Source organism: Aquila chrysaetos, chromosome 6, assembly GCF_900496995.4.
Source record: "Aquila chrysaetos chrysaetos chromosome 6, bAquChr1.4, whole genome shotgun sequence".
In the NCBI taxonomy this organism is placed as follows: domain Eukaryota; kingdom Metazoa; phylum Chordata; class Aves; order Accipitriformes; family Accipitridae; genus Aquila; species Aquila chrysaetos.
The window spans coordinates 19,490,481-19,513,867 of NC_044009.1; the positions used below are offsets into that span (position 1 = coordinate 19,490,481).

General features: G+C 43.8%; 1 protein-coding gene across 1 annotated transcript in view; it reads right to left on the reverse strand.

Moving 5' to 3' along the window:
• The window catches only part of TMEFF2 (transmembrane protein with EGF like and two follistatin like domains 2), a 132,929-nt gene that overhangs the window by 31,459 nt on the left and 78,083 nt on the right, over positions 1–23,387 (reverse strand). The window contains exons 6-7 of the mRNA XM_030016905.2: positions 3,410–3,558; positions 2,170–2,229 (exon numbers count right to left, since the gene is read on the reverse strand). Of these exons, the coding sequence (XP_029872765.1) occupies positions 2,170–2,229; positions 3,410–3,558 (209 nt within the window). The remainder of the gene's footprint in view (positions 1–2,169; positions 2,230–3,409; positions 3,559–23,387) is intronic.

Genomic DNA, 23,387 nt, shown 5'->3' on the forward strand with positions numbered 1-23,387 from the left:
AGCCCACTGGGGCCTGAGCCGTACCAGAAGCCTCGAGAAGCTGCTTGCCAAGGTGCAATGATGGTGCTTTTCTGTGCCAAAGAGGTACCTACTGGACCTCACTGCTGATTCAGGATGTCTCCATCCCTCCCACAGCTTTAGGGGAGTAAGGTGCCCTGTCTCCTCTCCACAGGCCCCTGTCACCTCTCGCTGGACCTTCTGTTCCCACACTCCTTCTGACCTCTTGGCACTCGGAGACCACCTCCACTATAGACCTGCTCCTCTGCGCCGTAGCTCTGCCATCCTCCCTGCCCAGTAACCCAGTTTCCTCCCATGTTCCCTGCTCGACTCCCAACCCCTGACAACGTTTTACTGCAATCAATTTTCTTCTGCCCACCATCCCTCCTCTCAAGCGTGGGCTGAAATATCATCTCTCTCCTAAGCAAGAGCTGTTCTCTTCCTCCTGCCCACTTGAGCTGAAGGTGCCTTCTGTGCACCTCTTCCTCTGTGACCCATGACTCGGCTTTCTCTTGTCATCGCTGTGATCTCCTCCTCCTCCCTAATCCTCAACCTGCCTTTCCTCCCTTCTTGTTACAACTCAGTTGCTTCATGCTTAAATGTGCTGTCCCCTCTCTAGGTGATGTGAGTCACTGCCATCCTAAAGCTAAACCACAGGACAGTAGCAGAGTAGGACAGGTTGCACAACATTTAAAAAGGGGCTGCAGGCCTTCATCTTGTCTTGGGGGTGCCAGTGCTCTCCTCAGCAAGGAAGAGAAAGGATTTAACACAACAATATTACTTGCCCTTATTTCTAACTTAAAATAAATCATTTTGGCCTACTTCTTCATATCTCCTGCCCATCACAGGGTACAACATCAGCCTTTCCAGCCTTTTAAGAAAACTGACTGCTGCCTCCCAGAAAAAAGCTGAGAGTAATCAAGGGTTTGGGGGAAAGAGACTGAAGACTTTTCTGTCTTTGCGTGACTCTCTCTTCACCCACAGAAGAGCTCCTGCCAGTAGGAAATACCTGGACCATGGCTCATCTTTTGGAAATTAATCCCAGCATTTACTTTCCACAGAAATTTCTACCCTCTCTGCTTCATGCTGCAGCCACCCCCAACACCTAGCACTTCTCTGCCTCACTGAGACATCATTTATTCATAGCTCTATGTTTTAATCATCACGCACCATTTTTAAGTAGGAACAGAACAATCATTTCTAACGGCTGGGTACCCTATTAATGCAGGGATGTCATGATAAAGGGCCCTCACAAGAGATGACCAGCTGAATTAACTACTGTCAGAGGAGTCTCCCAGTAAGACATGTTAAGATCTGTGAAACCATCAGCTGGATTTCACCTAAGCCATGCAGCAAGCTGCTCGGGTAAACCCAGCAATCTGCACCTACTCTCTCTACATACTTTCAAAACACAGAAATATCACAACCTTAAGCAATGAATGCATCACCTGACCCATTTTCACAATACCTTCCCAAAGGCTTGAATTCTCAGTGTGAGCTGTGAATATCTGCAGGCACGTGCGCGCGCGCACGTGCACGCACACACACATTCAATTTCTAAATCAATCCTCCCAGGCAAAGGGTGTAAAATATGTCTCCCAAACCTCACTAGTATTTACATGTTTTTAATTTCAAACACCATATAAGGCTATTCAGCCATTATATTTTATTGTAGCTTCTAAATAAATTAAAACCATTTATCACTTAAAAAAAACCATTTTAAGAACCTTATTAACTTCATAGTTAAACACCAACAGGTAATACTAACTATTATGGCAAGGTTTCATGGTATCACAGCTGTGCTATGCCCTGGATTTTCACTTCCTTAAACCTGCATATCGTGACAAAAACATGCATAATCTAGTGCACTGATTCAATAATTTTCATAATGTCTGCTAATTCTGGCAAGTAGTTTACAATACTTATTTCCACTGCCAGAACAGGTGTTTTATGGCCAGAATATCTCTACATTTACAAAAATGGAAGAAGCCCATTTACTAAGAAGAAAAAGAGTTTCTAGCAAAAGAAACAGTAATGCGAAGATAGTGTTTTCTTAAAGTAAACCAAGAAAACCATACTAGAAGATGAGAACACCTCACCTTAGGAAACGGAGGACAAAAGATACTTAGGAAGTTCCCGTGAATTGTGATTCTCACAGAATAGGAACCGTACCTGCATAATCTGTTCTTGCGTAATGCCCATCTTCCGATTTTGTAGTTGTTGTAGTATTATCTGTGTGAAAAGAAATATGTTGAATTGCCTGGGAAGCCTGTACTTGATACAGACTATACCCCAGCCACCAGTGCCCAGGCAAATGTAGCTTCGCTTGCATGCACAGCATCGCTGCTGGCTGCAAGGCTCCCCTGGGTCTGCCAGGTGAAAACAGCAGGATCTGGCTTTTTGGAATGAAACATGAAACATCTTCCATTAAGAAAACACATTTTTTTCTAACAATATGTGATAACAGATTGCAGCTGGGATAAATATATCAGTATGAAGCAGGAGTTGTCATTTCTGCTCTATTTGAAGTAATTGGGGAGTTTTAATATGTAGCCTGAAATGAACTGCCATGTAGGGTGGTTAACTTTAAAGAGGTAGGAATAAACTAGAGTGTGTTTAATACACCTGTACGGTATGGCCTTGTAAGTAGTTGTACTGGGGATTTATAGGTCAGAAGCTAAGGGGAAAAAAGCTATTAAGAGTCTGAGCCTCAGCAGACACTTTATTTATGGGAGCTATTTAAAGGCAAATTTTCTTCATTTTTATTTTAGAACAAAATAGACTTTTTAAAGTCAACTCAAGGGTTACAGGTGATGCAGTAGCCCATGAGCTGGGCACAGAGAAGCATGGCATTCATGGAGAAACACAGAGAGTCTTGAGCTGCTATTAGCAAAATTTCCTTCCAGGCACCTTTGGCACCTCATGGGCCCAGCGCAGGACACGTGAGAAACAAGCACCAGCACTGTGTTTGGGAGCACTTCTTTGGCCTCCTGAGATTGCTTCCTGCTGCTCCAGTTAAGGGAGCAACAGAGGATCCATCCTGGGTGGCAAGATGTATCTGTGGGGCTCTCCTGCTGTCCTGCTCCAGCTCCTACCGAGAGGGCAGAGCTCTGGGCAAGCTGCTCTGGGCAAAGTACAGGTGCCTGATTTTGAAACCAGTGCAGGGCTGGCAGTCCCCTGCCGCTGTGGGCAGGGTGTGGGAAGGGTTATGCACACCGCTCCTCGCGCCTCGCTTGGCATCTGTACCGTGGAGGGCTCTGCTCCCTCCCGCAGCCTGTGCTCTACAATATAAATTGCAAGAGTCTAATGGAAATGTAAGAAGTGCCAAATAAGAAGCCAGCCCCTGTTCTTTTTTTTTCCTCGAACAAAAATTGAAAACATTCTTTGAAATGAGTTTTGTTATGAGAGTTACCTTGACATCGACCCAAAGACATGACTTCAATTTTCTCCTGTTTCTGGCATGATGCCTCTTTGATTTGACATGCATTATCATAAGATTTCCCATCGGAAGCACAAAGAGGATTGAAGTTGGTTTGAGAACAGTCAATGTTGCACACACACCTGAAAAGATAAAGAAAGAGAAAAAAGAAGAGGCTAATATGAGAAAGTTTTTTCATGACATCATAAATACATCTCAGAAATAAAAGTGTTTGTATTTTCCTGACTGCACAATGCAAATCAACAGAATGAAAGTGGAAATTTCTGTCAAGAGGTCATTTGGAAATGAAATGTGGGGAGAGGAAAGAGACACAGAAAAGAAAAGCAAGCAAAAGGAAAGGTAAAAAAGAGTGTTATACATGGAAAACTACGCCACAGCATTACCACTTGTAATTTCATGTAAACCAAAGAGCACCCAAGCAGATATGTCAATAATTCAAGCTACTGTGCCCTCTTGCAATTAAAGAAGCCATAAAATTCACCTCTATCGAGGTGCTGCCCATCGTATGTAACACTGTATAAATGTGGTTTTATATTGATTTATGATTTAATTCTGATAATAGTTACAGCACCTATAGGGGCACTCTGATCATCATAAAAGATGTGATACTGAAGCCTCATCTCACCCTACTGGGATAAAAGCACCTGCCAAGACTGAGACTGACAGTAGCGATGCAACTGTACTCACTCTGTGCCTAGGGCCGGTGGGATCTCCCCCAGCTCCTGGATGCGGTGAGGCTACTCAGTATTAAAACCAGGGGAATGCTTTTTTTAGGAGAGACTTTGTGCACAAGCACTTTCTGAAGCATTCAAATAACTCAGCAACCAAAAAGCCTTACCCAGGTGTCACCCAGGAAGGTCAGTGCCCGCTCACGACCTGGCAACGTGTTCTGTGTGGGGTGAAGGCTTCCATGGCCGAGAGCAGAGCGCGGGCAAGCGCGGGTAGGGCAGTGGTAGCCCTGTCCTCAGGGAGCTTAGGGCATCTCCAGGGCCACATCGACCCAGCTCATGAGCTCCTGGGCTGCCCTGAGACATGAACCAAAGCACAGTGGGGGATTCACTTCAAAAGTCTGGTCTGGATCTGAACTAACACACTAACGTGGACGCGTCCTGATCCCAGCAAGCCTTGCCATTGCTCAGAAGATGGAGAAACCTAATTACTTCCATCAACAGCAGGCTGCAGCCTTTTTTCTTTAGGTTTCTCCTATTTCATTATCATTAGTGATGTCAGACACCCTTGGGCATCGGAAAGGGAAAGGCATGCTAATCTTCTGTCCCCCGACTGTGCCATGTAACAGACAGCTCAGCCGCAGCAACGCTTGCATTAACACCGATGTGATCCTGCTCGGGGACAAAGCCAGAGGTCTTAACCTGGCAGCTGCTTCAGCTCCTCTGAGCACGTAATTGTGCACATGCTGCTATCTAAACTCTTGCTGGCTCCTTCTGACATTTAAGGCAAAGTAATGTGACCGATGCTCTATCTCCAGCCCACTGGTTGCGCTGAACCTCACAGCGCCGACTCCATAGCTCTCCCTTTGGAAAGTTAAGTAATGGAAATGTCAGCCTCTAGCCTCGCTGCTTGATTTAAGAAAGCGTTTAAAAGTCGGTTCACCTCCCATTCGCAGCAGACATCTGGACAGCTTTGACCACTGGAAGTGCAGAGGGATATGCACAAGAGAAAAACTTCAGTGGAAAGAGGAAGCACAGGAAATTAGACAGCATGGGTCAGATTTCTCCAACACCCCCTCTGGCCTCTGGCCTCTGCAAACGTGCCCACGGTGATGAAAATCAGTGGAACCAGTACTCGTCTTCTTTTGGACTTTCTTTACATTGGATAGGTCTATTTTCCCCAAATGTTCTACAAAATACAGAAAACTTCTGCTCAAAAAGAGGCCAATGGTGAAAAGCTGTGGTTGTAAAGTACATGATTTTGTAACTAGTGGAAGAAAAGAGTCTAGCTCCCTGTGTAACAATTTCACCACACTGACGAACATACGGAATATAAGAAAAAAAATCTAGTCCATTTCCTAAGAACCTCCTTATCAGCGGAATAAGAATGTTCTGCTCCACTGAAATATTAACCGTTGTCATTTCTTCCCACATCCATTTCCAGCTTCCCACCTTAGTCAAATTCAGTTCATTAGGAAACATTTAATGCTCAAGTAATAGTAATTCTTTCCACGTAGCTCCACCATTTGCATTTCAGATGGGACACAATCAGCCATATGCTCTTTTTTTGTAATAAACCAGCTCAGAAACAGCTTCACTTCCCTACATTTTGCTACAAAAAATGAGCGTAGGTTAATATATATTATGTCTCAAGTCAAGAGAAAATTAAGTCAACAAGAAAATTAAAACAAAAGGGTGCTCTTTAGGGGAAATCTAAGCAAATTTGGATGCAATTTCAAAAATGCCTAGGGGATGTAGGAACCTATGCTCAGAGTTAGGCACTTAAGAGACATATTTTTAAAGGTGTTTAGATGCTTAAAGATGCATGCAAACACTTTGTGGGGGATTTTTGAAATCTCAGAGACCTACCTCCCACTGATTTCAAAGACCATTTCAGAGCCCATTAGGCACTTATTTGCATCTTTCAATACCTTCCAAAAAACAAAGTTCCAAAATTACTTTTCTGACCTCTTTCACTAAAAGTGAGAAGAGAACGAAGATATTACTCAACTCCATTCTAAAATCTTAACTGCGAGAGCAGCCTTTCTTTCCAAGCAAGATCTCTGTAGCCACACGCTGCATTATGAGGATGCACCACACAAGCACCATGAACCACGCACTACTTGTGCTGACGCCAGATTGCTCGTGTGTGAGGGAAGGCAGAAAGGGACACCCTCCGGATGACACTATTTGCTCAAGTCTTATAAGATGTCCTGCATGAAGCCTGATTTTCAGGGTTGACTAGCTGGGCGGTGAAAAACACCACAATAAACTTGTCACCTCAGTCTCCTTGCTGCAAGGATCTGTGCATCATCCACCCCTCGCACAGTTTTCAGCGGACAGCTTCTAGCTTGCATCTGCAGTTTCTTACTGATTTTGCACTTATATACTCAAATCCTACTTTAAGGCCGCACAATTAAGTCAACATCAAATATATGTCAGGAAATGCTAAAGGTAGGATTGCATCAGGAAGATTAATGTGCCTGGGTTGCTGACTCTGTTTAATTTATAGTGCTCTTCTTATCAGGGAAAATGACAGTATATTCAAACATGTTTTTTCAAACTAGAGGAACAAGCAGCCTGCCATTTCAACCATGCCCCCAAAGTCCAGAAGAATAAATTACCGAGAAAAAAGGTGGGGCATTTACTCCAAACGCGCGTGCCCGGGCACATGCAGCCACAGAGCATACATCATTCTTAAGCGGGATCCACCAGCGATGTAATAAACACAAAACGAATGGCACTTAACATATTTGATTGAATGAAATCCTGTAGCCATAGGTAAAGGTGCCTTCACTTCTTGAAGCGTTATAAAACGCAGAAGTGGGACTGTTTCCTATTAAACAAGCAGAACCAAACTGTGACGTCCCCGCTTGGCCCCTAGGGCGTACATTAGGTGAGAGTCCTAATGGTGTACAAGACTTCAGATCCTGTGGGACACAGGAATCCCCTACCCCAAAGAGAGCCTCACCCCAACACTTGTTGTGCCCAGAGATCCCGTCCTGCTCCTCGCTAGCACCCAGCGCTGGTGCTTCCCATCTCACACTCAACCTGCAACCTTGTCCAGGCTCTGCCCCGCCACCTTCTCGTTCTTTCAGGAGTGACAAAATCGGAGCAGCCTCACCTCTTTTGGTCGTTGGCTGTACTGGTCCCGGGGCTCTCCCCTGGTCCTCCTGCCCACACGGGGCTGGCAGCACGCAGCCTGCTGCCACGTGGCTGGCCGGCAGGCCGGCGGCCTGCCTGCAGCCTCCCGGTCCCCAAGGCACTTCCGTACGCCTCTAATTTTAAGTAATTTGATCATTTGACCATTTTATCATCCTGGCTGTAACTTCTGATTATAGTTATATCAATAAATCTATCTGGTTTCTGTGTTCCTAAGTGTAGCGCTGAAGAAAGCTTGGCAATATAAAGGCTGACTGAGCTTTCCTCTGGCTCAAGAAGCTGTGAGAAGGTCAATGAGGTCTCCTAGGGGGTCACAGGATGAAACTGTACCCAAGAGCATACACAAAATACATGTGTAAGGCTTAACTATGCCTTCTGCAGTCAGGAAAGCAGCTTTAAAAGCATCTGTGAGGAAGTAGTGCTTCCAAGATGTCAGCCGATACCCTGCAGCTCCCCTGAGAAAGGAAGAAATACTGAATGCTGTCCCACAGGCCCATCGTATCTTTCAAGTAATGGGCTCATATGTTAATTGGTTAAAATTTGGGCTGTCACTGTAAACAATCATTAAACAAGGCTCACTTTCTTATGTCTATTCTTCCAGGTCATTATGATAGTCTCTGATGAATTCCACTTCTTTTATATGCTTCATTTTATTCCATTTCATTTCATATGATGAAAATCTTGGAGGAGCTGAACATCTAGCAATCCACTTAGTTATTTCAGTGATCACGAAAGCAAAAAAACCAAAACAAACTAAAAAGACTGTCCAATGGGGACACCTGGCCACTTCCTCAGGGGATTTTGGGCTAACTCCCCCAGGCGCATCCTACAGCACAGCTTGGCAACATTGCTGGCCCCTCTGATGAAAATATCACATCAAGGCAGGACTGGAAGGTCTCTGCAGACGCAGGTGGTACTAGCTAACATGCTGGCGAAGCCCACAAGGCTGCTTATGGGAGGGCTGACACAGCTGAACTAAGCCTGTGGCAGGTAAGATGCTGACGGGCACCTCCTTGTGCCTCATTACTGACCTGTGGGGTGCAAGCCACTGCGCTTCTGTCACTGAGCTTCTGTCAAGGCAGTAACTTCAATAAATGTACTGAACAGCACAGGGGAACCCATGCGCATTTTGGGAGTGGTTGTCACTATTTCACCTGCGTAACATGCTTCTCCCCTTCCCAAGGAAATGAGAAGAGCGCAGAAATAGACCAGTAGTTATTTCCTGTACAGATCTTGGCCATGAAAAAAAAGCTGCCCAGACCTCAGAGAGGTTTGTGTCCCAGCAGTGATGCCAATGTGCTGCATCAGGCTGCTTGGCCAAGCTGGAGCAGCCAACTTGGCTTTTTGTTGAATTAGTCTCTGTAAAAATTAACGGGGTCAATAAACCAGGCACGGGTGAGTACACTGGTGAGCACACAGGCTCCTAACTCCCCACTCTTCTGCAAGTAACATATGGTATTTTTTTCTGGGCACAGAGAGTATCTTTGCCTGCAGAGAGCATGCCACTGAAGAGAGGCTTCACGGCTATGAAGGACTGTCCCTGGAGGGAGGAACTGCGTTTTAAGGAGGTGTCTCAATAAAACAAGAGAATGGTTCTTTGCCCATGAAGTGTAGGGGAATGCTATAATTATATTTCCTTAGTTCATGAATAAAGTATAATCATTAGTGACAGGGCGATGATAAAAAGAACCCCGCTCCATGCTTTATCTTTACTCCTAAGACAACTATTCAGTCTTTGTTTTCAGCAATGTATTACTGAAAAAGAATTTAAAAAAAATTACTATGCAATATCTGTGCATAGCACGAGGAAGGTTTCATATGTAGCTCTGATGGGAAGGAGGATAAATGAGACAATGCTTCTAAAAGAGCGGTTTCACTGGGAACAGACACAGGCATATTTTTGTCAGGGCGAGATGGTAATGGCAGTTCTTCCCTATTCAACATCTTTTAATTAGCCCTCTGCAGTTTGGAAACCTAAGAGCATTGTTGGTACTACCTCTGTTTATTAAAGATTCATATTCAGACTTTGCTGGCCATGGGTCATTTGCTTTTTGGAACCAGAGCAACAGAAAATTGTGTCTGAGATATCTGCAAAAAAGTACTTAATGAAATGACTAACGTCTTCAGCCAAGTGTCTAGTTGATTACAGGGTCCAAACAGCAGAACAGCAATAAATCTGCCACAAAGAGAATTGTCAGTCAAGAAAAAAGGCATAAAACCAAACAGACAGGGAAGAGAGAGCTAAAAATGTGGAAATGCAAATCTAGTGTTATTTTTACTAGTCAGAGCTCTGATATTTGAGCGCATATGCTAATTTGGTCAAGTGTGAGATCCCACCATGTCTCAGTGAGCACTATTTTACAGGGAAAGTGATGCTCCGTTGTGCAATCATTTTAAACGTCGTATATTTTCTCCAGGCAAAAATAAAGAAAGCAAGGAAAAAACCAACAACATTTTGCAGCATAAAAAAGCCCAAAGCCTTCCCTTTGCCATAAAACAGTGTATAAATAAAAACACGGTTGTTGTACATTTATGATATTTCCACCAGAGACATTTCTTATCTTCCTCTGTTCTGACTAGAAAACGGTGATCAGAAACTCAAATTTCTGGTTGGACGTCAGTACGGTCCTCTCCAAGCCCCCTGCCCCTCTGAGTAGGACATTAAATGCCCATTTAAAGCAAACCTGGCAGTATACGCCTGCATAAAGAGCCTGGCGATCAGTCCCAAATGCCTTCTCTATCATTTGGATTCCTGCAAGGTTTTTCTTTCTGGTACACGGGGCATCTTTGTTGACATTACCAGCAGGCAAGTTGAAATGAAGCCAGGCTTAACATTACGCCTCAACATTCGAACACGCATTGTACCGTGGTTCAGCCGCGTGTCAGGAGGCTGGTGGGAGTGCTCATTTACCCAGGCAGCTTTGGGTATGTTTAATACGTCTCAACACAACACCACGCAGAGATACTTGAACTGGCTCTAAGCAGGGACTGGCAAGGTTAACCAGGCTGGGCAGACCCAGCCTCCGGGAGCTCAGCTAGCCCGTTCAGACCGTCTGTGTGCTGCGGCATCGTGCCTTGTTAAAACACACTGTCTGCAATACCCCTTTACTGGGGAGCAGCGACACATCACCTCTGCTACCCACCTTGGTACCACGTCAGTCATCCTCAAAGCTGCCCGCACACACAGGCAGCTAAATTGGATTGCTCCAGGGGGCTTGCACGCCCCTCCGTTTCAACATCAGTCCCAAAAGGACCACATAAATACCAGCTTCTTCCTCTGACCCTCAGCCCATTTCCAAGTACACCATTAAGCTTTACAGTAATCTCATACAGCCCTATAGCAGCAATGACTTGGTACTATTATACCCATTTTACAGAGAGGTAAGTTTTAGTGTAAAGTCCTGGCACCCTCAATACAGACTCAACAGGGATTTTGGTAGCTTGGCCAAGCTCAGATACGCTACAGTGGTCCCTGCAGCACGTGGACCACAGCCCAAGAGGATGGCACCCAATGATGCCTCCAGCCCGGAGACAAAACTGCCTGGCATCATTGCCTGGTTTCACATACAGCTGAATGTCAGGTACACAGACATACGTGTGTATAAAATAGTATATATAAAATATATTCATAATGCACACAGGCACACAATATTTTATGCTTTCTATGAATCATACCCTACAACCTGCCTGTACTTGCCAGGAGATTGAAATCCTATCACCGCGCTCTTAAGAACATCATTAAGAGGCTTAAAGAATAGAGACGCTGCGTGTCTCCTTCAAAACAAACTTTGCTGTATTTTTGAGGCTGATGCAAAACTTTAGCTGCAGTGCAGAACAATAAACAATACATATTTTATAATGGCAGCACAAAAATAGCATGCGATATTTCTTTCCTGGGCCTGCTAGTGCTTCTCTTCTGCTTTAAGATCACAAGAGAAAAAAAAAGCACGGCTTATTCTGAGTGCCTTCCATTCAATGTTATTTATTTATCTAATTTATTTTTCCTTTTTGTCCTTTGCAGCACAGCTTTTGCACTAAGGGCTTTAGCATGTCTACTTTTCACGGTGGCTTCCCTGGGATATTTTACCTATTTCAACTGTTCAAATGTTTATCTTCACCAGGAGTAAAAGAAGAAAAGCTTGATTCCCTCAGGGTGACGCAATGTTTCTGCATGGCATTTCAATAGCATCCTGTTATTCAAACAATTAGAAATCACAGACACCATGCACGGAATTATCAGCATACTGCATAGAGATTTTTATTATTATGTAGTGCATAATGAAAATGATTTGAAGGACCCCAAAGCATCATAACAGAAGGAAGCGCTGAATAATCAGGTGATTTTTATTTTTTTTTGGACTGCAAGAGACCAAAATATTGTTTACTGGACATATGTCAAGCTAAAATGCACTAAAGTGGTGAATATATTTACTGATGCCCTTCCCTGCATACCAAATGCAACATACTCTGGGAGGCTAGCTGGAGTGCCGAGCCAGGAGCTAGGGCAGTTGCCATACAGCTGCCACACTGCTGCTGCTGCTTAATAGCAGGGAGCGACTCGCAATATTTAAAAATACATATGGATTTTTCAGAGCACATTTGCTATGACAGCTCGTGGAAGTTGTTTCAAAATGGTTTCGTGGACCGCTCCTGGAGGCACCTCACCTTAGAGCCGTGAGGAGAGCTGCCCGGACACTGGCTCCTTCCTGCAGCCGGACCAGCTCGGTGAGGAGCTGGTCCCGTGCTCCACCAGTTTTCAAGGCTTCACCCTGGAGACCACAGCTCATGAAAACTGCTTTAATCTGCTGTGCAAGGCACTGCAACTCAATTCCTAATTCTCCTTTCGTTTTTTTCCCCGTCACTTTCTTTACTAAGTTTTCGACAAAAAACATCACAAACTTCACCTTTGCTTCCTTCTTACAATTCAAAGCACCAATTGTAATATGACCTTCATCTGGCTTCCCGATGCCTCTAGTGCCCTCAACAGTACATTGAATTGTATGCTAACACCTTTAGGGCAAAATAAATGTCTCATTTTATTTTGTTTTAAATATCATTCCTATTTGAAAGGAACTAAGCTGTGTAAAGCAGTCTTTGCTAGACTGGATGCTTTAAACCCGAACGAAGAAACTAGAGAATTATAAGGCTAACAACTGGGTTTGAAGAGCGATGGAAAAATCCTCACACTAGCTGTGTGACTGGAGACGAAAATTCTAATTCTGTTCACATGCCAATTCAAGTGTCTGCAGGTACCCAACGTGTGAAGTTTATTTAAAGCACACAGAATAAAATAAATGCCTTTTTATGGTTTGCCTACACTTGGTGTCCTTCACGTCTCTATAGTCTGTGCTAAAACAAAGCTTTGCTGACTGTTTCTCTCCCTCTGTAAACATTTGAGACTGTCCTTCATGAACGTTTTATCGCTGTGTGCCTCAGACTGCTGATATTGTTCGCTCCTATCTTGAAGCCAGCAGAATAATGAGAATTGTTCCCACGAATCCCAGCGTTTCACCCCGGCCTCCAACAGCCAGTGGGAATATTGCAACATCTGGTGGGAAGCATGGGAGACCATCTAGCTGCAGGTCCTGGCACGGACCTTGCCACGCAGGAAGGCTCAGTCTGCTCACGAAGAACTGCGGCACCAGCTGGGACCAACGGCAAATTTCTGATAACACTTTCGTTAACAACACTAGAAGTTAATTCCGAAAGCAGAAAGTGGACTCTGATTTATCAGTGGGAGTAGAGGGATGATGGCCTTGTGGCTAGCAGATACCAGTGTGCTGCAAGCCCCATCCCATGCAGCATATGAGCTATCTCCTGCCAGTGGGGAAGGCAAGGCTCAGGAGTGACCTTCCTAAAACTAGTGAGAAGAAAACTGTGGTGAAATAATTCCTCCGTGTAAAGACTCCTTCCGCACGTGCAAAATCAGACTACCTCTCACCATAAACGGCTCTGCGTCCTCAAACGTGTGCTTCCCACTTCTGAGGAGACCTGCCTGAGGCAGCACCACCTGAACTGGCTGTGTACTCCAGGCTACCCTGCTTGGTAAACTGACTTAAATTACAAAAGAAAATCCAGTCTAGCTATTTAATGAAATTTTAGGAGGATACTTCCAGGCTTTCCTTCAGGCATTGTTTACACCTCCTGCACAGACAGAAATAAAGCAAAATAATCTCATATCATCCCGCACAGTGGTAAAATGAGGTCTTGGCCCATAGGTATGAGCCTGGGACCCGAGCAAATCTCTGCACGTACAAGAGGGAGAGAGCAGTAGTAACCGTCCTTTTCATCAGAGCATTCAGGTCTGTAGGGGAAAGCTGCTGTACAAAACCAGTCGTTATTACTGGCTGGGGATGCTGCCTCTTCTCTTGCTGTCTCATGATGACCACAGTGGCTAAGTGCTTTTGGGAGCAAGCCTCAAGAGAGAGTACTGCTGCCACGGAAAGGAAGATGAAGGAATGAATGAAATGTGCCATCTCAAAGAAACGTCCTTGCCAGGAAACTAACGAGATGAGAGTAACCTTCTTCAGGTCTGGGACACAGATCAGCAGAATGCACCTGCAGTTCCTGAAAGGGATGCACCACAAGCACTGTGCTCTGGCCGGGACGGGAATCCCTGGGGCACCCGTGCTCCTCCGCATGGGAGAGCTTCATTACAAAATGGGCAGGCTGAGAGACAGCAATTAAGTCTGTACATCTGGGCACGTCTCACACAGGCTTTTAGCTGTGACTCGCACATGGGAAAGGACCAGGGCAGGAGATGGGCACCATGGGGAAGGGACACCTGCCACCCTGCAGGGGCTGAGAGCCGAGGTCAGCCCTGCACGTCAGCTCCTATTGAGTTTTCCTCAGGCTCATATTTAATGCATGGGATGTATTTTTAATGGCTTAGATGTGTGAACAAATCGTGGCCTTGATGTTCCAACATGGGTGTGTGAAGGAGCCTCCGACCTTCTGCAATGGATGCAGTTTTAATTTAATGGTTAACATAAAGTGGGATGGAAGAGATGAAGCATTCTATTAAGACATTTGATAATAAATTGGAAAGTGCTTTCCCAGTGCTTTACATAGTTATTCTCTCTGCTGATCTATTTAGCCAACACATGTAATTCTGAGCTACAAAGTTGTATTCCTGCTTTCGTAAACATACTTACATAAAACTCAATAACAACACAGTCTATTTATTGCTAAAATGCTAGTAGGAAATTGGAAAAGGTATAAATACAATTCATTGCTGGTGATCTCCTGCCCCCTGAAGGCACTGTAAGGCTCCAAATCTTGCTCAGTTCACAGCATCATAAAACTGAAGCAATAAATGTCACTCCTTTCTTGATTGCACATTAGGCCAATCGGCTTTTTATTGCGACTAAATAGGCCGTCATGAAGGCACCGCTCACTTTACTACTAGGGTATGACTTTGGCTAAATGGGGGGCCAGGGAGGGAGGAAAGCTTATTGTTAAATAACAAAAAAGGGGAAAAGAAAACAGGAAAAAAAAGGTGCAAAAGCTTGTTGTTCTCCAAGGTCTCTGCACTTCCTCTTTCATGCTGTCATGCCCTGATGTATGCAGACGATTATGTGTCAATGCACATTAATATCTGATGTGCATTATCATATTATCCCTTATGTGCACTTTCACAGCCCGGTGAGCCCAGGCTCTCCCAGCCATGGGGTTACACAACCAAGCGGTGGCTTTGCCTTGGAGCACCCGTGCACAGCTCTGCCCTTGCAGAGCCAAAAGGGATCCTTTTGTGTACCTCCCACAAAGCGGCAGGAGTCGGGCATGATCTTTACAACACCCTGTATTACAGCAAGAGCACAAAACCGACTGCCGAAACCATTCCTTCAAATGCAAATAAAGGTGTGCGCTCGGAAGGCTGCTACACTTTCCTACCTAGGACTTAAAACCGCAGTCACAGCTGGTGGCAGAGGAGTAAAAAAACCAAAACCCTGGGTTCATTTGCTCCCCTGTTAAACCGGGCACATAAAATGGTTGCTTGCTGCCCTGCTGTCACATGTACATGTGGTATACGGACATTTCCTGGAAATAGAGAGGGATGCTGTTGCTGCCTCACACAATGCCCAGTCACACACGTGCACCCTTGTAACGCGCACGGATCGGTGTTAATGCAGTCCACAGCCACACCACCTCGATGCCAGCCGAGCTGCTACCCCACACATCTTCCAGCTGTTCCCGCCATATAAACGTTTGATTCACCTGCTCCACGCTGGGTGTGCCATTTCAGCCTCCAAGCCCGGCAGAGGGAAGGCAGGTGAGGAAGACCTCCCTGCCACCTTCCAGTAGTGTCCCCAAAACCCTCCCTAAGCCCCTGCATGTGGGCAGCCGCTGCGGCTCCTCCCCGCTCTCCAGCAAACAGCACAATGGACTAGCTTCAAGTCAGCTTTAGGTTTTCTCCCCGCTTCCACAGTCCTCTGCCCTTTCCCAGTCCATCCCCCCTGCCTTCTCTGCCCTGACCACCCATCCCTCTATGCCTCCATGCATCCTGTCCACACACCACATGCTGAACATAGGTATAGGCTTCTTGGCCATGGAAACCTAACAGGAAAATTTGGCTATTCTAAGCCACACTTTTAAAATTATTGTAGCATTTTTTTCAGCTCTACTGTTGACAGACTAATAATTGTGAAAACAAATGACAGCTCTACATGGCTTACAAGCCTTCCTCCCTTTAAATTTCAGAAGAATTTTTGTCTTGCTCTTACAGGACCATGGCACCATGACAAGGCAAGAAAACCCCCCAAAATCTCACAAGTTATTTTTTGCTTTTCACAGATCAATATTTCCTCTGAAGCAATTGAAGCATTCAGTAAGCCAAATTCTCCTTTTATCATCACAATTTCCAAGTTATTCCTTTGCACTCTGTGAACGACTGCACATGTATACTCCGACAGAGTCTGTTCTCCCTTCTGCCAGTGAAAGGCTCCACTGGCTACTGAGAAGTTACTCCACGATTATGATACTGGAAGAGAACCTTTGTTTCACTGAAGTCAGTGGAATAACTTTCATTGACTTCCACAAGCTGGAAGTTCACCTTCTGAAACTGAAAACCAAGTTTGGATCAGCAGCTGAAAAGAGGAGCACAAGGAAAAAAAATCTATAAGCTTTATGACTGTGTAGGGTATTATCCCCTGGACACACAGCGAGTTTTGCTGTAACTGCAAAAGATAAAAAATGTCTTTTTTATTACAAAACCAAACGTTAGGGATTCTAGTTTTTGGATAAGAGATGGATGTGTCTTATAAGGTCCCTAAAAGACCTACTTGGGTGAGTAGTACAGATGGAACACAATGTGGGTTTGCATTTATCTGAGAACATTTAGAGCCGTGATATATAGTCTACATAACAGACTTCCTCGATGTATAGAGAAAATATAGCCAATTTCTTTGTGTAGGCTGAATTATTTACCAGAGTGTTCCAAAGTGTATTGGTAATAAAACACTATGAAGTATAAGTAACTCCAGACAATCTTGGCTTACGTTAAAACCAGTTTTTTTTTTTTTTTAAGAATGTTATTAAGAAAATAAATCCTGAGAATCTGGAAAGGCAGGACTTTGTCAAATGAACATAAGTCTCTGAAGAATTGCATTGACTCAATGGATGGAAAGGTCAAATTCTCCAAACCATCACCCTAAGGGAGCTGGGAATCAGTCTCACTGGAAAATTAAATAGGCTATTTTGGCACAGGATGAAGGATGCAAAGATGGTAAGGCGATTTTGTGAAACTTACCTGACTGGGAAAAATGGCTGTTTTTAACTAAAACCAAATAAAATGTATGTAGAGTAAAACAATTTCACCAGATGGCCAAACAAGCCATCTATTTTTCCAAGCATTAACTTTCTAGCCAAGCCACTAGGAAGTGCATTCAGTTTAGAAATACAATGTGCTCATTCCTGCCTCCTACTCTGGAGGACTGGACCATAAGCTGCTCCTAGAGAAACATCCTCTGAAGATAAAGCTAACTTCTTGTTCTGATATCTTACTTGGTCTTTCTGCAGACTCATTGCTGAGAAAGAGGAAAACCACATATTCTTGGCTTGATTTAAGATCTTTTAGAAGTCAGTGGGGATCTTTCTCTGGCTATGGTTGGGAACAAAGTCACTTTTTCACCTGGGCTAGTTTTAACTTGAAACTGCCCACTGAAAGAGTCCTACAATATCCCAGTAGCTTACCAGCGAGAAACCTGATAGGAACTGTGGCGTTCATGCAATGCTCACCTCAATACCTTATTTTGTGACTCTTACATGATGTCTAGACACTGGTTACTAATAAGCCTGAAGCTTTCACCTAAGCTGGAACTGCTGCAACTTTGTTCTTCTTTGTGCTGTGGACAGCAATTCAAGCTACAATTTTGTATTTTGCTAGTTTTCCCATTTTTATGCCAGTTCACATGGCATTTCTTTCCACAGCCCAAATGAAGGAACATGGCTGGGTTCTCTATTCAGCTCTCACGCCCCAGGCAGTAGATCTGGCTGAGCAGCCTCCTATAAAAGCTATCGACCTGACCCTTTCTCAGAGCAGGCTTAATAATTAAAACATAACATATAGATAGGTAGGTGTCATCTTGCTTTTTCTAACGTTCCCGATGTTTTGTCTTTCATTGCAAATCCTTCATTGACCAATTTCCAGTTGCTTAGGCTACTTTTTTACAGTATTACTGACTCTTAGCCCATTGCAAGGTATCTCTACAGTTATCTCAACATGGCGTCTCAAGAGTTACACTGGAAGTCAGCCGTTTTCCTTTTATTTCAAAATCTTTTAACCATAGAACATGCACCAAATGAAACATTAACAGCTAACAGAGCCAGAATTGGGCTAATTTCTGGGCAGGCACTGGAGGTAGCTCTTAGGTTGGGGCTAAGATAAGTGACACAGGTGTAAGAGGGTGTAAGCTGCTTGGTCATCTCCTGCTGTGCAGTGCAGAGATTGCATGCTGCAGTGCCTTTACTTTCCTCTGTAAACCCTTGCCTGGACTGTTATTAGACATGACGACTAAGCTCCATGTGAAGATTTATGCAGCAGCAGATTCACTTCATGCCTTAGGTATGATCTCAAGTTAAGCAGAAATTTAGGTCTTTGTAGGATTGTGGTTTTTTAATTTGATTTAATTTGATTCCATTTCTGTGTTTATTTGAACCACAAGTCCAATGAGTATGTTTAAGTGTTATACATAGCCATAAACAAAGATCTACTTTTTCTCTAGAAGAGAAAGGAAAGCAGCAGAAAACAGCAATATATCTACTGTATGATGCACGGGACATTGCAGATGTTAAAGAAGCTTGTTGTTTCTGCATCTGGAACAAGTAGGTCACACATAGTTATTATACACACTGCTGAACATGAAGCAGCCAATACCCGTGTAATGTATGTGAGCTTTCAAACTACCTTTTAGTACTTTATAGTAGTACAGCATCTTGTTTGCAGATGCTCTGGTTGAGAGCAACTGATGGAAGGGGGAAGGGACCCAAAGCTGACTGACCTAATTACTGTGTGGATTGAGAAGCTGGCAAAATCATTAGGGTTTTTTTATGTTTTCTTTCTATACTATAATAAAGATAAATATTGATTGCTAGAGCAATATTGATTGTAGGGGTCACTGCAGATGGCAGCTGCATGATTTGTACAAGTATCTCCCCTGTACAGAGCTGCTTATTTGCATGAGAATGCAGTTTCACCATCCTCATGTGTTGCAGAATGTTCACTTGCCTTGTAGAAGCATTTACCCAAACTATATACCAGTGATTAGCAGTAAAATATGAAACAAAGGACTGAAACTGTTCATCTTCTTAATACATTTTGTGTGTGTGTCCGTCTGCTGTGGGTAAGTGGAGTTTATTGTCCCAGCCATGCGGAAAGAAGCACAGGACACAAGGGACCTGCTGTAATTGTGCTGCAACGTCACCACCTCACTTGGGAATACCACCCAGGTGCACAGCATACCTGAGACCGACGCTCCTTCCTTCACCCACTGACCTAGACACTGAACATGCCAAGCCCCTTCATTCAGGCCTGGATGCCTTCCTCCAAGCTCCCAGCTTTGGGTCATCAGGGACACAGCGTCCCCACAGAATGGTTTCAGCATCTTCTCCTGAGCTGAACCTGCCCAGTGGGATACTCGTCTGCTTGCAAGAAATGGAAAAGACCCCTCCAGCATGGGCCAGGCTCATGAGGAAGGAGGAAAGTTGCCTACCACAAGCATGGTGTCTATGGCAGAACACAAAACCCTAGGCTCAGCCAAGGAGGAGTCCTTGGGGTGTGTGGGACTGAGTTGCGGGAAGCAGCAGGAGTATTTATGCCCCTTTTTATCACTGGTGCAAACCCCCAAGTGGCCCATTTGAGGTCAGGCACCTCCTGCCACGGATACTGCTGCCTCTCTCCTCCACCTGCAACCTCCAGGAGGGAGGAAGGAGAAGGCAGAAGAGCCATATGCGGAGACGGCCTCCTTATTCCTTGGATGCTGCCAGGCTGCAGGAAAAGCACTCTCTCCCGAGCACGTTGTACATCTCTGTGTGTCTGTCTTATAGCTAGCAAAATGCATCTTATTCTGGGCAATGCTGCACTTTGAGACTGCTGCTGGCTGACCTGCTGATATTGAAATTCAAAGGAAAAGCATGCATATTTAACCCCAATTCATCATTTTGATTTTGATTAACTCTACAAGTCAGAGGTTTGCAGGCTTTAATCTTGTTTTAAGAAAACACTCCTGTCCTCTCTTCTCAGCGTTTTCCAACAGGAAATTCAACAGAAGGGTTTTTCCTCTTATTTATCTCCTTCCACTTACTTGGACATGTTGTGGACCTCTGAAATAGCTGCCCAGTATCTATCCAAACCATGGCTTGTCCAGTGTAGAGAGTGCTCTTATTTCCTCAGTGGCCCATAAGGAGGAGATTAATACTGGAATCCAGGTTTCTGACGTGGTTATGCACTGACACTAAGCCACTTTAGCAGATGAGCAGGCACTCCATTTGGTGAGTACTATTTATATACAGTGAGTGAGTATTTCATAGATGCTTTTTGGAAGATCTTAGAAATACACCATGGTTCAGAATGTTATGCTTCATTCTTCATTTCCTTTTAAGTATATCTCTCGGGGTGTTACGTTGAGTAGCCCTGTCTTACAAAATCAATTATTCCTTAGCCAGCTCAGAAATAAAACTCAAAGTAAGCAACACCAAATGTCTGATTTACCAATAGATTGCAATCCAGTGCTAAAGAGCATAGCCACTGCCCTGTTTAAATATTCATGAAGCCCACTGGTGCAAAATGCATTAAAGGTGGGAATAATGCCAGTAATACATGATCCTCTTAGTGACAAGAAGCTTTCACATATTAAAGTAGCAAGATGTTAAAGACTTTCAACTGAACAGTCTTTGGTTTTAACCTAGAGAAAGAGATTCACTAATGGAATGCCAAATTGCATTCACCCTTGTGATATTAAACTGCAGAATACGGTAATAATACATGTGTGCTTTACCATGCTGCAGAAGACCTGCTATTACAGTGGGTTCTTTTCTGCCTTTTCTTTGTACTTTCCAGAGAGCATTCACACACATATCTTACCCCTTCAAGTAGTCTTCTATGTGAAAAGCCCTCTATCAGAATCCCAGGAGTCTAGTCATTAACAGATTGGTTTTACGCAAACAAGAAGATTTAAAAATAATGGTGACACAGTACAATAGCACAATTTAGCTGAGTGACAACTGGCAATGAATAACCAAAAAAAAAAAAAAAAAAAAGAAAAAAAAGGAAGAGTTAAACCAGAGACAAGGGACTGCAAAATAACAGACTGTGGCAATGCAGAATAATGTTAATTGTCGCTTTAAATCATCAGCAGCCCAACCACATCTGCTATCACACCTGTGCTCTCTTCTCTGATCTACTCTGGCACCCTAGAAATATTAGGCAAACAGCCAGCCTCATATCGCCAGCTCTCCGCGGTCTGGCTCTGCTACCAGCTTGTATCCCTCTTACCTGGAATGGATCAGGCACTGACCCTGCACTCTCAAACTGTTTCTGATAGGGGACACTGCTGGTGCCGGGCTCGTCACCCTGTAACAACAGGTCCCGGGGCCACTTGGACCCAGTGACCCCATTTGGATTTTACAAAGCTCATCAGTCAGGTGAGATAGCTAAAGAGCCCTGCTTACATCTGAAATTCGATCCACGTAAAAATAGTGTTCAAATAATAAACTGAAATTCCTTTTCCCACTCAATCTAAGGACATTTTCTGCATGCCAGATCTTGGCAGGGGGAGTGGGAGAATATGTCTATCTGGTGCCAAACTTGGAAATTCAATTAACGTACATTTAAAAGAGGGATGTAGGTCCCCCACACATAGTCTGCTTTTATTCTAGAAATAAGAATAACAAAGAGCTAAAACCCAGAAGGCTCATTTTTTAGAAAGACGTTTATCCAAGACTAATCAAGGGGCAGGGACAGGAAAACAGGGCTCTGTTATGGCATATGAAGTTGTTTACTTCAAAGCAGACCTTTAACAGGCTTTACATGGTCTTTGTACTTCTGGTTGGAAATCTGCTTTCCTGCTTTTTAACAGTTTGTCTGGTAGCATCTTCCCAGTAAATGCCCTTCCCTGCTTCCCGCCCCGAGAAGCATCTTCCCCTACAGAAAGACCGCCTGTCAATAAAGATTGAGAACTTCAGCTCCTGCAGTCATTACACTGCTCTGTATAAGCCAAGTTGTTTCAAAGGGGAGGAATTAGATAGTGCAAAAGCTGCAGCGGGAACGTAACTGCGGTAAGTTGGATCAGACTATTTTACCAAGCTATTTCTGGAAAAAAATAAACACTGCTACTCGGTGCTTATGATTAATAACGTTATCGTGTAGCTAATTTTATTCCTTGCCCCTCTCTTCTCCTGCCTTCCAATTTGGAAGTGCATTTAATTACGAAAACATGAGCACTAGACTGTGAATTTTGATATATTAATTTTACCACGGTTTTGTTTCTACACTGCACCACCAAAACTCTCAAGGACAACTGGTCAAGGAGACAATAAAAATCCTGACACCTGGGGTAATTTTCTTAAGCAAAGTCAAAATTAAGCAATTTCTTCCACACAAATCTCATTACATTACGGCAAACCTATAACCATGATGCATCTTGCTCCTGTTTTTCAACACCACAATTTCTTTTGATGACCGGAGCCAGAGCAAGGGCTCTGTGGTTTGTTTACTTGGTGTTTTTTAAAGACTAGAAGTGGAGGTTATTAAAAGCCTGGCAAGACAAAATGAAAACAAGCACAAATGGATGACCATGACCATATTCCTAAGCTTCTTCACTGAATAGCAGAAATGTTCATAATTTCATGCCTGACCAACAGTGCATGGATGCCTTGCCTGGATGAGGTCAGCTGCCCAACACTGGGCCCAATTGTCATGTTCACCGCTCATTCATTCATTCATTGACTCCTCTCTGCTCCATTCCTACCATCCAAGTTGGAGTTCGGGCAATATTGCTTTATTGACATCTCACTGCCCAGTCTCTGTATCCATCCTTTAGCTACCACCAGCCCACAGTTTGAGAAGCATCATCCAGACAACAGCTCTAACATTTGCATGATTATTTTGTTGTCTCTCTAAATTTGTATTAATTACTTAGATAGAAATACGAGGCTTGGCATTAAGGCAGTGTTAGAAGTACAGCTCTGTGAATAGCGGCTTTTTTGATCTATTGGCCATTCCAAAATCACAATAAAATGATTAGCTTAAAGTTGGCTTGATAGATGTTTGCACAGTTTCTAGGCAAAATGAAAAAAAAAATTTCTAAGTAGATAGAAGTATTTCCCTTCAGCTTATGTGGTTAAGGTTTAAAATATTAAAAAAACCCTGAATACTTTTGAAACCTCTTTAAAAAAAAAAACCCCAAACCAACCCAAACAATTTCCATTGAGAAAATGTCTAAATGTACACTCTAATTATTTCAAACATTTGAGGATTAGGTCTTCAACTCCAGCAACTAGGAAAAAGCGAGACAGATTTCCCAGTGTTTCTAATGCCACACATGAATTAACATGATGATAATACTAATGATACTTTTTAACTGGAAAAGCTTTAGGTCAATTATTTTTCCCAATTCTATTTTTAC